Source organism: Equus asinus, chromosome 2 (genome assembly GCF_041296235.1).
Source record: "Equus asinus isolate D_3611 breed Donkey chromosome 2, EquAss-T2T_v2, whole genome shotgun sequence".
Lineage (NCBI taxonomy): Eukaryota > Metazoa > Chordata > Mammalia > Perissodactyla > Equidae > Equus > Equus asinus.
In genome coordinates, this window is record NC_091791.1 from 146260556 (window position 1) to 146273784 (window position 13229).

The 13229-nt window shown below is 44.5% G+C and overlaps 1 protein-coding gene across 1 annotated transcript in view; it reads left to right on the forward strand.

Moving 5' to 3' along the window:
* Positions 1 to 13229, forward strand: part of CYP19A1 (cytochrome P450 family 19 subfamily A member 1) — a 72731-nt gene that overhangs the window by 36218 nt on the left and 23284 nt on the right. Inside the window, exons 2-3 of the mRNA XM_014852341.3 lie at positions 4060 to 4242; positions 9254 to 9404. Of these exons, the coding sequence (XP_014707827.3) occupies positions 4060 to 4242; positions 9254 to 9404 (334 nt within the window). The remainder of the gene's footprint in view (positions 1 to 4059; positions 4243 to 9253; positions 9405 to 13229) is intronic.

A 13229-nucleotide genomic window follows, 5' to 3' on the forward strand; every position in this document is an offset into this window, starting at 1 on the left:
AGTTCATGGGCAGCTCTGCCTGTCACCCTAGAGACCCGTGGTGCTCACACCACATCCTGACTTACAGCACCTTCCTCAGAACTTTCTCATGCCTCTCATGTCTGCATGTAGCACCTTGCTCAGACAGGGTCCTGAATAAATGTTGGTTAAATGAAACCCTCCATGACTGTCAGTTATAAGGGACTTGGGAAATAAAAACAAGAGTGTCTCAGGACCCCTGTCAAAGGGAAAGGAGGAGGGGTAACTATACCAGCCTTCTTTCTATTGCTTGATGATGCTTCTTTCTGTTTAGCACCAGGCTCCCCCTCCCCCCACTCCCAGCCCTCCCGTCCCACTTGGCAGCCCCTCCCTGGGACAGGACACTTTGTAGCCACAAGCCTTCCTGCCCCCTGACTGGAAGTTCTTGCTTGCTTGGGGAACTGTTCAATAAGGGGCTGTACCTTCCCTTGCAAGACCCTGTCTGTCAGCCCCTGGGGACTGAGGTCACATCTGTCTTGCTCCTGGCAGCAGCCCTGGGAGGCAGCCCCATGTGGGGACCGAAATCAGCAGGTACAGCAGGGAGAATCAAGGTGGCTGGATGATGTTTCCCTGGGAGTGGGGATGTGAAAGAGGGATGGACCAGGTGTGAAGGACCAGGAGAAAATGAGAGGGAGGCCAGGCTTGGCACGCAGCCCTCACACCCAGGACGGCTGGGTCATCTCCCCGCTGGGTAGTTCGCCCCCTTGCTGAAAGGTAGGATTCGGTAGGGGCTAGCCAAGCTGCAGGGCACTTACACAAGGCTAGGGCCTGCATCCCCATTCTGCAAAGGGTCAGCGCTGTACCAGAACATCTAGGAGCACCTCCTGGCCCTGTGGGGCCCAGGGAGTGTCCTGACCCCAAGGTCACTGGGATTCCCCAAGCTCTGCTGGGTCCCTAGGGACCTTTGCCCTGGCTCCGACTGGGAACTCTGGGTATAGGACTGGCATTTCCTTGCCCTGAGGTTGGCGGGGCATTAAGTGAAGAAGTTAGGACACCTGCGGCTACCCCCAGCACAGGCGCATGGGCCTGGTTCATCATGTGGCTGGAGCCCCCGCTTGGTGCCAGGCCCAGTGTGGGACACCCCAGTGAGGACAGAGAGGAGACCACCCTGCAAATAAATGCCTGGAGATCCAGTCATTTGAGATGGTCTTTGAAGGCATGTGGCACTTGAGGGCCATGTGTGAATATGTATGTTTAGGGATGAAGGAGAGGTATTCCTGGCACAGGGGACATACAAGCGAACTCTATGAAGTTCTAGGAACTTCTTGCATTCCTATAACACATTCAAAGTGCTCTGTTTAACCTGTCTGTGTGGCCCATCGGAATGTTGTACTGAACAGGACAACCAATGTGCAGGAGGAGAGAACCTCAAAGGACCTTCCAAATGGGGCCTTTGGAGGTCTGAACGGCTTACTCCTTTGAAGGGAGTCATTCTGAATAGCTTAGAAATGAACATAAATGATGAAATGTAGGGACAGAATGAATCCCATAAGAGGCAGCAAAATGGCATAATTAAGAGCATGAGCTCTGAAGACAGACTATGTGGACTCCAATCCCAGCTCTGCAACAAACAAGCTGGGTGCCCTGGGGCAAGCTACTAACCCAGGCCTCAGTTTCCTCATCTGTGAAATGGGCATCATAATACTTAGTTCATGGGGTTGTTGCGAGGATGAACGGCTTAATATTTGTAAAGTGTTTGGAACAACGTCTGACACATAGCAAATGCTTTATAAGCATTAAAAAGTTCTCAGCCTGTTGAGTCTTTAAGTGGTGCTCTTTGGGATATCTACACAACAAACTCTTGAGGAAGGTGACAAACAGGGCTTCTTAGCCCCTTTAAACATTTAGAACTACAGGCAGTCCTCGCTCTGCACAATAGTGCAGGACCATAGAAATGAGCGTGCAAACTGAAACGGTGCAGAGCAATCTAAAAAATCAAGAGAAAAAAATGCGACAGTTCAGTGACGTCTAAAATTTTTGTTGAAACGTTAAAAACTCTTACTGTAGGTTTTAAGTTTATAGGGAAATGGAAAAAATTGTAAACCTAATATTTTAATACCCTGTAATTTAAAACGTGAGAAACATTACCATTCTTAAAGTGTTTTCTTTGTAAAAAGAATTTATCAAGAGTGTTTGAACAGTTCCTGCCTTCTCCTTCCCTTTGTGTAACTTAGATACTAAGGGAGCATCTTCTCTCTGCCTTGGTGAATTGTTATACTCCTTTTTCAATTTGCACCAGCTTCCGACATCTTATCCTTTGTGCTTTCAGTGTTGTGGAATATCTCTGAGAGTTCCTTTAATGTGAAATTTTTTTCCAGCATCACTTCCTCTGGGGCATCTTCCTCCTCTTTGTCACAACCACTTTCTTCATTTATGCTTTTAACATCGGTTTCAGGTTTCATCAATATAAATAGAAACCTTGAGGGTCTTGGCTGTCATAGCCACACAGAGCTTACTTAGAATGATGTAAAATTCCACTCTGGAAATTTAAAAACTCAGTGTGTTCAAGGCAGCAGCTACTCATTAGCAAAAGAACCAGATAACAGACACGTTGCTCACTTTTCCATCTCATCTTATGCGTATTTGAAACAAACAAGCTGCACAACATATGTGCAGGCATTTTCAGTGTCTTGCACTTAACCATCAATGACTATTTAAATGGTGGAGTAAAAGAATGACTCAAGCAACTGAATGAATTCAACTATATTGTAAAATTTCTGTAGTTGCCAGAAATGGGTGTTTGCCTGGATGTTTAAGAATTCATATAGATCAGAGGAGAAATATAATTATATACTCTTTTAAAATTCTGATGAGAATTATGGCTTCTTTCCCCAAAAGAGTGCAGAAGAGCAGATATAACATCTGATGCAGCATTTTGGGGAGTTCACAGAGCCCCTGAAATGCAATTAGAAGCCTTGGCTAAGGATCTAGAACTTGATATTACTAGATAAAACCCAGCCAAAACCTGTTTCAGAGCCATCACAAGTCCTGAGAATTTTGGGCACGTTTCCAGGGAGCAGCCCTGTGGCACCAGAACTGTATTGACTGGTGCTCTGTCCTCACTAGACAGGTCTATTCAGTCTGGTCTCTTTGGCAGACCACCATCCCTGAAACTCTCTTCTGAGAGTACACATATTGGGAAGTCTTACTGAAAAGACAAACTCAACATTACAGTGTTGAAAAATATGACAGAACCAGCAAATCAAACTTGAAAGTTGTCTTGCACAGGAGGTTGGCTGCTGTGGGGAACGAGGCTGCTGAGTGGCACCTGAGCCTGTGACTGGTGGCATTCTACTCTGTCCCCTTTGCTTCCTCCTTCTTCATTCCTTCTCTTTCTCTTCTGCCTTTCTTCTTCCTCTCCCATTTTCTTTCCTACTACCACTGATGTTGGCCCCCATGGGACTGCTTGATCCAGCCCATGGTGCAAGAGATTTTAAGCCTCATTAAAGGCAATAGAAAAAGATTGTCCTAAGTAAGTCAAGCTGAATTCAACAGAAAACCTAATGAGAGGCTCTGAAAACACCTCAGCAATACCCAAGAAACACTTCCTTGCTGGAGAGGCTTACTCTTTGGGGAAAGTAATTTTGAGCAAGGAAGAAGGTTGGGGATTGCTTTTTTCCCCCCACAACTGATTTGGCTTCAAGGGAAGAAGATTGTCTAAACAAAATCTGCTGCTGAAGTCATGGAATGACTCCACCTCTGGAAAGAGCTTCCTTTTCTTGTATTTTGGTGAGAAATTTGGCTCTTAATTGGGAGTTCAGTTACTTTCCAACCACTCAAGGGCAAGATGATAAGGTTCTATCTGACCAAGTGTCTAAACGAACCTGAGACCACCAAGGTCAGAAGCGCTGCCCTTCAAGCCAAGAGATCTCTCTTGGGCTTGCTTGTTTTGACTTGTAACCCCAGATTTATCTTATCTAAGCGTCCAATCACATTATAAAACTCAGCGCCAATGACTACAGTACAGCATCCTCTGAAGCAACGGGAGTCCTAGATGTATCTTTTGGGGGACTAATTTTCCTCCCCCTCTGATTTCCACAGGCCTTTACATTGCTTCGCCTGAGATCAAGGAACACAAGATGATTTTGGAAATGCTAAACCCGATGCATTATAACCTCACCAGCATGGTGCCCGAAGTCATGCCTGTCGCCACCTTGCCCATTCTGCTGCTCACTGGCTTTCTTTTCTTTGTTTGGAATCACGAAGAAACATCCTCAATACCAGGTAAGTCATTCATTTAGTTTTGTATCTAGGGAGACTGTTTGTTTGAGCTTTTGGCCCATGAGGGTAAAGAAAGTTTTGTAAAATGACACTGAGTGAATTTGAGGAGATGGCTGGAGCCCATGGTACTATTAGCAAATGAGGACTCAGGTGAAAATTTTTATGCCGATTGTCTGGACATTTTAAATGAAAGCATTTAAAAAATATCTTAGCCAATCCCTTCCAGTCTGCATTTTGCTTTGGTAAAGTAGACTTGGCATGAGTATCCTTTGAACAAGTTTGAGATGGGGACAGATGCCTGCCATAAGTATTTTTCACTGAAAACTAAAGAAATGGTCTGATAATTCCAATAATTCTGAATTCAGCTGATAGTACAGAGTGACAGGGGTTTCTACTGGAATTATCTGGATAATTAACTATACTCTACTTCTGATTGACCCATAGACCTTGTTGAAGGTTCTTTTATCAGGGTGTGATGTTCCAAGGAACCGTAGTGGTCCTCACTCTTCTTCCACTGCCCAGGTCCCATCCAGCCCTTATGACGGCACCACCATCACCTCACCCCCAAGAATGAAAGAAAATAAAGAGTGGGGTAAAGAGAAGGAATAAGCTCAAGAAAGGGAGAGGGCAGAGGGCAGAGATGAGGCAAAGTGAGAGGGAGAAGGAGAGGAGTACAGAAGGCGTTCCAGAGACATTTTCACCTTCAGAGCAAAATTGGAATGAATTTGAATCAAGAAATAAATAAATAAGAACCTGGAATTTTACCAGAGAAGGGAAACGGCTTGTGAGCATCTCAGCTAGAAGGAAAGTGGGTGTAGGGGGGCAGGTGGGGAACAAGGAAGTCCCACGTTGATGATCATGTTGCCAGCCAGGGAGCTTCTAGTTCTGTGCTGTCTCTTTGAAAATGTGAGGTCTGGTCCCAGTCCTCCGGTGGCACAGCCTGAGGTCCCAGGGTTCCTGGTTGGGGAAGGGAAGTTGAGGCATTCGGCCTTGGTGCTTCTTGCTGACCGGTACTTCTGCCCTGCCTTCGCCAGTTTCCTTGACTCGCTGGCTCTCTGCATTCTGGGTTTTGCAGGTTTGGGGGAAGATCAGGGTCAGCGAAAGCTGCAGGGAGTTGAGAAGGTGTAATGATTAAGGGCCCTTATGTGAGTTACGGTTTATGAAGCAGCTTCACCCCGTTTTCTCCTGTGATCCTCGCAGTGACGGAGGTGTGTTTATGCCTATCTTGCAGACGAAGACCCTGAGACTTAAAGAGGGTGGGTGTCACACAGCTAGTAAGTGATGGAACTGGGACTCAAATCCAAGCTTCTGAAAACCATATTTACTGAGAGGCGCCGCTCCAGGACGTGGTGGGGGCGGGGGGATGGGGGGCAGGAGTGTGCGAAGATGACGTGCATAAGCAGATGAGTTAGTGCCAGGGAGGCCTATGCGGGTCTGGGGGAGGAAAGAGCTGTTCCTACTGGGGGAGTTTGTAAACTTCAGTTCAGGGGACTTGCCCCAAGTTCACTGATCTCTGTCCAGGACCTGGCACCTGGCATCTCTCCTTTCTCCAAGGACACACAGCCGTCCCAACCTTGCACATGGGTCCTCTCCCCCAGAGCCTCTCTCTGCCCTGGGCACCACATCCCCAGAGGGAGACACTGGGAAAAGAACATGGCAACACATTCCCCTTTTTCCTGTTAAAAAATTGTTTCACAGAAAAGGACACAAATAAATATGTCATCACAGTCCAGGACAACAAATAGGATGTTAGCAGCATCTCAGAAATGTCTCTTGTGCCTTTTCCATCACACCCTCTCTCTCGCCCCCAGAGGTAAACACTCTTCTATTTCATGACAATTGCTCCCCTGCTTTTTTGTAGTTTTGCCACCTAATTTCACATCTCTAAACAATAGAGATTAATTTTGCCTGGTTTGAAATGTTTCAGCAATCGAGTCCTACATCACTTGTTCTTCTCTCTTGCTTGTTTTTGCTCAATATTATGCTTGTAAGATTCGTCCACGTCTGGTGTGCAGTTGTAGTTCACATGGTACGCAGTTTCGTGACCATCTCATGGTTTAATTACCGACTCTATTGTTGATGGACATTTGGGGTGTCTCCAGTTGCGGCCATTGTGGACTATGCTGCTATGAACATTCACGTGTGCAGGTTTCTCTAGTGTATTTATCTAGCGTGGAATGGAACAGCTTCTTGATTTGGACAGCAGGGGAGAGGTCCCAGCCGTTGGCTTCAGGGAGGCTGTCTCTGCACAAAAATGCAGTGAAGTATTTATTGCTCTTCTGAGGGTGTGAAAGAGGCTCCCGGAAATCACTGCATGCCTAGATGAGCATTCCCAAATCTGAGCAGCAGAGAGAAGCTTAACGTGAATGCAACCAGAATATTTCCCTAACATCCTCCCACAGTTTCTCTCCTCCTGGAGCGCATTTCCCTCCAGGCGGAGGGTGTAAGTTATACATATAAGTGAAAGGATCACATTGAGTTATAGTTATTTGATTTTGTACTTTTTCCCCGCCTACTCTCCTCTCCTGCCCAGGACTCTGATGGGGGCCTAGCTGTCCTTATCATACCATCTCTGGTCCCTAACTTGGAGCTGGTGTCTACTCCCAATAGGGTCTCAATCAGTGTTTGCTGAATGATTAAGCTGACACATAATTGACAACTAAAGACCTCAAACTCTGATTCTCTCCTGGTTAGAACACTCAGGTTTTCAACTTGAGCAAAGTTCATCACAACCTCTCTTTTTCAGTAGATACGACTCTGCACTGTCATATTTTAAACTTGAATGGTTGTTCCCAAATATTAAGACTGTCTCCTCGACACCAAACTTTTAGATAAAAAATGAAAAGTGCAGAGGCTGGCCCAGCAGTGTAGTAGGTAAGTTCACACGCTCCACTTAGGCGACCTAGAGTTTGTGGGTTCGGATCCCGGGCACAGACCTATGCACCACTCATCAGGCCATGCTGAGGTGGTGTTCAGCATACAAAATAGAGGAAGACTGGCACAGACGTTAGCTCAGTGACAATCTTCCTCAAGCAAAAAGGGGAAGATTGGCAACAGATGTTAACTCAAGGCCAGTGTTTCTCACCAAAAAAAAAAGAAAGAAAGAAAAATGCAGCCTTTCGTTAGTGTCTTTATTTCTCATGGGCCCAGCACGTTAAGTAAGTAAACGTTTGTTGAATAAGTCTATTCCCAAATAGCCAGACGTTTGACTTCACATGGACTAAGTGTGTGTGACGTAAAGATATTTTTCCATTTTTATAGAAATATAAATACAACCTAAAATACTCTAAATGAGGATGACATTGAAAACATCATCCTTTATGTTACACACACCTAATTAATTTTAGAAATTGATTTAGGAAACATTTATTGAGCATCTACAGTGTGTCAAGCTGCAAATATCCAGCAAAGTATTTTGTTACTATGCAGATTTCAATTAGAGGTCTGTATATCTGATGACACTTTCAGGAAATACATATTCAAGTTGCTCGTTTGAATCTTTTTAAGAACTTGATGAAATTATTTTAATGTCAAGTCAGTCGTCTACTTATAGTGCTACAAGAACAATTGTAAGATTAAGAACCCTTTGAAGGGCCAGCCCAGTGGCTCAGCAGTTAAGTGCGCATGTTCCACTTTGGTGGCCTGGGGTTTGCCAGTTCAGATCCCGGATGCGGACATGGCACCGCTTGTCAAGCCATGCTGTGGCAGGCATCCCACATATAAAGTAGAGGAAGATGGGCACGGATGTTAGCTCAGGGCCAGTCTTCCTCAGCAAAAAGTGGAGGACTGGCAGCAGTTAGCTCAGGGCTAATCTTCCTCAAAAACTAACTAAATAAATAAATAAAAATAATAATAATTTTTAAAAAAAGAACCCTTTGAAAATGTTCTGGTTCTATAGATATTAACAAAGACCTTCACTTTAGAGAAAAAAAAAACCTGACAGTCTTGTCCACATTAACCCAGCTTTTGCAAAGTTAAAGACTAAATCTTATTTGCTGAATTTGTGACTAAATATCCAATTTAGATGATTCAAGCAAAAGCTCCAATAATCTAGATGATTACACAACTCTGGTCCCTGGAGGGTGAATACTTTCCCGTATAGTTGTTCATGTTTTGGCTTCATAACTGTTTCAGTGACAGAATGGAATTAAAGGAGAAAGATTTAGAAAAGCTACTACTTTACAATAAAACCCCTGAAACCATTCCAAAAAGTTTTGGTCTAGCTTTTCACCAACATTGGTAAAATCAAGCTACCACGTTTGTTCTCTGATATCAGCACCAGCCAATTCCCCAGTTGTTGCTCGATTCATGTTCGTTACAATTCTGCCGTCGTCCTCATAAGCACGGACAGGAGTGGTCACTGCTCTTGAGTAAAACCACATCACCAGACTCAAACTCTAGTGCAGACACTGTTCAGACAGGCTCATCGCCTAATTCCTCAATTCTTAGCTTTATTTTTGTCTAATGAGCTTTAGCTTAAGATTCTTTTTATAAACTGAGTCCTTTTTGAAGGAAAAAAGGAAACGGATGCTTTTCATCTGGACATTATCTTTGTAGACCACGTTTCTCTCAGTTAAAAAGATTACACCCAAACTACAACCTAATTCTCACCCACCCATTTTGTCAACTGGGGCATTCAAAACCATAAGTTTTCAGACAGAACTAGGTAGCCAAAGAGACAAAGACAAGGTTGTCACTTGTTTTGGTGTCCATGCTTGTAAGTAGACGAACTGATTGACTTGTATTGGAAACTCATTGACACTGTTTAACATGGCGAGAAAATAGGAGACACATACCTTGGTTCATTCAGGCTGAGAGGATTGGGACCAAACGGAACTAATGCGGTGTGGACGCTGAACTACTTTTTACTCATGGAGGGGCAAAGAGGCTCGTGTGAAGTGTTTTGCTGTTGTGTTTTTTATCATTCTTAAACATGAAAGAACAAGAACCGCAATAACTTAAAGCAGTCACCCATTTGGTGTTGCTGAAGTGCTGTGATGTGATGACTTTGCAGGCCCTGGCTATTGCATGGGAATCGGGCCCCTCATTTCCCACCTCCGGTTCCTGTGGATGGGGCTTGGCAGTGCCTGCAACTACTACAACAAGATGTATGGAGAATTCGTGAGAGTCTGGATCAGTGGAGAGGAAACGCTCGTTATTAGCAAGTAAGTCTGTTCGTAATTGGAGACCTATTTTTAAAAATCAAGGCTGAAGCTTCTTCCTATTAAAAACAAGCAAACTTATCTTGGTGTCTTTGTTTCTATGGCTATGTTTTTACTGCTTAAATGAAAGCGAGTGGTTTCCAGGTAAAAATCTAACTCTGTAGGCAAGTGGAATAATTAGGCTTTGCTGGAAGCCAGAGGCGGCATATAGGTAAAGAACTCTGGAAAGTTGGGAATTTATTCAAAATCCCTCTGAGCAATGAATGTGGAAACTTAGAATCCAGATGACCTGGTTTTGACAAAATGTACTTCGGGGAGAGGTATAATTTTTTCTGCTTTCGTCAGATTTTTGGTCTTATCTCTACAAGTAAGCACATAAAAAAAAATGCCCGAGATGAAGAAATCTGACTGTACAAATTTGCTAAGCTGTTTCTAGAGCCAGGCTACTGAGCGCCTCTGGAAGTGCAGACAGTAAAAGAGCTCATTCATGTGCTGCTGTCCTATGTATGACTGTGTGCCGGGGTCCCAGGTGAGTGCTCTCAAGTAAACCAGGAGCAATATTGCCTATTAAAAGAAATGATGTTCCCACCACTCCCCCTGCATTGTTATATTTTCTGGATGACTTCAGCAGATTGAATCACTCCAGGATTAACCAAGTTTGCACTGACAGTGATGAACTAGCTTTGTGAGGGGCCACCCCCCCCACGCCCACTCCATGGTGTGGTGGTTAAGTTCGGCACACTCCTCTTTGGGGGCCTGGGTTTGTGGGTTCGGATCCCAGGTGTGGACCTACACCACTCGTCAGCCATGCTCTGGTGGTGACCCACACATAAAGTAGAGGAAGATTGGCACAGATGTTGGCTCACGGCTAAACTTCCTCAAGCCAAAAAAGAGGAAGATTGGCAACAGATGTTAGCTCAGGGCTAATCTTCCTCAGCAAAAAACAAAACAAAAAAGAACTAGCTTTATGAAATACTAGTTTTCTTATTTATGGATCATAGAAAATGGAGAATTTCAAAGACAGCCTATTTCACTAGACTTTCAGCTATTTTACTAGACTTTTATCAACACTACCAACACTGTCTCATGAATGAGTTTTTATATTTATAATCTCTGACAGTGCTTTACCCATAAACTAAGACTGACCAGGACGTTTTACTGATTTATTAGAACTATTTCTTCTGATACGTAGACTATCGCCCAGAAGTAAGTGAAACATTTCTGGACACTGCATCAATTTTTTTCAGGCCGAGATTACATACATCATTTCATAAAATAGTGTCATAAACTCAAAGCCCAATTCTTTGAACCAAATATCTGAAAGAAAGGAGTAGGGGAGAAAAATGTGTTATCCTTCCAAATATTTCTAACAATCCTATAACGTTATTTTGGACCAATCTAATACCTCAATTTTTGCCTGGGTTTTTTTCTGTTTCGTTTAGTCTGGTGCTTTAAGAGTAGCTAAGGCAGACCATGTTTATACAACTAAGCGGAAATAGCTTCAGATGGAAATGTCATTTCGCTAGGTTCATTGTGAAACACGCTAATGCAGTGCTTCTCAAAGTGTGGTCCCTTGACCCGCAGCATCAGCATACCTGGGAACTTGTTAGAAATGCACATCCTTGCGTCCCACCCTGACCCAACAAATCAGAAACACTGGGAGTGGGCCCAGCGATCTGTTTTCACAAGCCCTCCAGGTGATTCTGGGGCACACTCAAGTTTGAGAACCACGCTCTAACGACAAGACCATAGTTATTCTTGGAGTTTACTTCTCTTGGTCTATTGAGCTCCCGTCAGCCACATTTAAGTGAATTTGACATGTTCTCATTTTAAAGATCAATACTTGACTCACTTTTGCAACTGACCACAGTCTCAAAAATGTCCTGGGATGGATGACCTCTGGGCTTAGGGGATTGGGACATTTGCTGCTGCTCTATCATCCCCCAGCACAGCAAGTTGCCTTCCAGCCCTTCTCAAGTCAGTGCCTGCCTTCTCTGTCACCTGTTTCCCTCAGCAGGCAGGAGAAATGGCCGTGGGATATTTATCCAAAAGGATATCCACCTGCAGCTCAGGATCCAGAGCAGTGGTTCTCACCCTGGCTACACACTAAAATCCCCCAGGGAGCTTTGAAAAACCCCAGGGCCCAGGCCACATCCCAGCTTTTAGAATCTCTGGGGTTGTGACCCAGGTATCAGTAGTGTTTGGAGCCCCCCAGGTAATTTCTGTGTGCTGCGGAGCTTGAGAAGCTCTGATGGAGAGAGAGGAGAGAAGGTAAGCAACTTCCAGGTCAGGGGCCTTTCCCTGAGGTTAGGGGAGACAGCCAAGCGGGTTAGAGTGGTTTGTCTTCCTGTCCTACCCTTAAGTCTAGTTCGGGCGGTGGTGGTGTAAGACTAGAACTGGAGTGAAGAATGATGCGTGTGAGAAAGGATCAGGGGACTGGAGCAGAAATCTCTTAGATCACCAGATAAATTCCCTGAAAGCCCAAAGCCTATTCCCGAAGCAGGATCCTCCTTCCAGGTGGGGGTGGCATCTGACCACTCTGCTCTCTTAATTAGGATAGTGACCTTAGTGACCCTGACCAAGTCAGGTGCTGATTCACATTGGAGACGTGGACACGACCCACCCTGCCCTTCCCCCAGCTCTCCCAGCCCTTTCCTTGTCCTGTCCCCGCAGGTTCTTTGCCGGTGGGGTCTTTGTGTTTTCCTCTAATTGCCTCTGAGCCGCTCAACTTTGTTGTTAAGGGCTGAGCTCCCTGCGGGAATAGGACCTGTTTGTCCCCATCTCCTTGTCTTGCCTGCTCTTCAGATCCCTTCCAGAACTACTCGTACCTCTTGAAAAGACCCCACTGGACCTCAGAAAGCCTTTTCTTTTTATTTGAAGAGTTTGCCAGCTTTTTTTTTCCTTTGAAAAGTTTGAGATCCGTAGTCATTACAGCTGTGTAAAGATGATGGCCCAACTTTTCCAACCAGCTTAGTCCTGAAGTGGTGGGGGCTGCAGAGCTTCAGGGGAAGAAGTCAGGCACCAGTGCTGCTGGGATGTGGCCTGAGCAGCTCAGGCCTCCGGGGGAATGTCCATCTGACCATCTGGAGATAAAGTATGCACAATGCCCCTGGCAAGGACATGCTAAATCAATGAGCATCTACAGAAGTTGTGCATGACACTATATGTTGTGTGTATATGCTAGTCTTTATCATGAACACAAAAAGAAAGAGTGTAGATAGCATCCATAAACATCCAATTAACATGCTAATTAGGGTCATATTTGCACATCTGTTAACCATTAACATATTAATTGGGTTATAGCTTACATCTGTTTTAATCATGTATAAATTTATAGAGCATTCTTTCAACATACATTTATTGAGAATTTACTATATGCTAAGCACTGGGTGATCCTAACTTATCATAGACACTTTTGGCTCTCCATTTATTCATTAAATATTTATTAAGAACTTAGTATATACACTGGGTATTGTGAACAAATCAGCCGAAAATCACTACTGTCACAGAGAAATATACTGCTGTAGCGTTAATATGCCAACAATAAACAAGCAAAATGTATAGTATATCAGTTGGGTGACCACCCATCTCAGTTTGCCTGGGACTATGGGGTTTCCCAGGATAGGGGACTTTCAATGCTAAAACTGGGACAGTCCCAGGCAAACCAGGATGGTTGCTCACTCTCTTATCAAGCAGATATGTGCTTTATAGAAAACTAAAGTAGGGACGGAGGGTGGAGCGTACCAGTTGCAGGGATGGGATGCAACTGTAAATAGGTGGCTGAGGCAGGCCTCAGCGAGACGCTGGCATTCGAAGAAAGACCTAAGG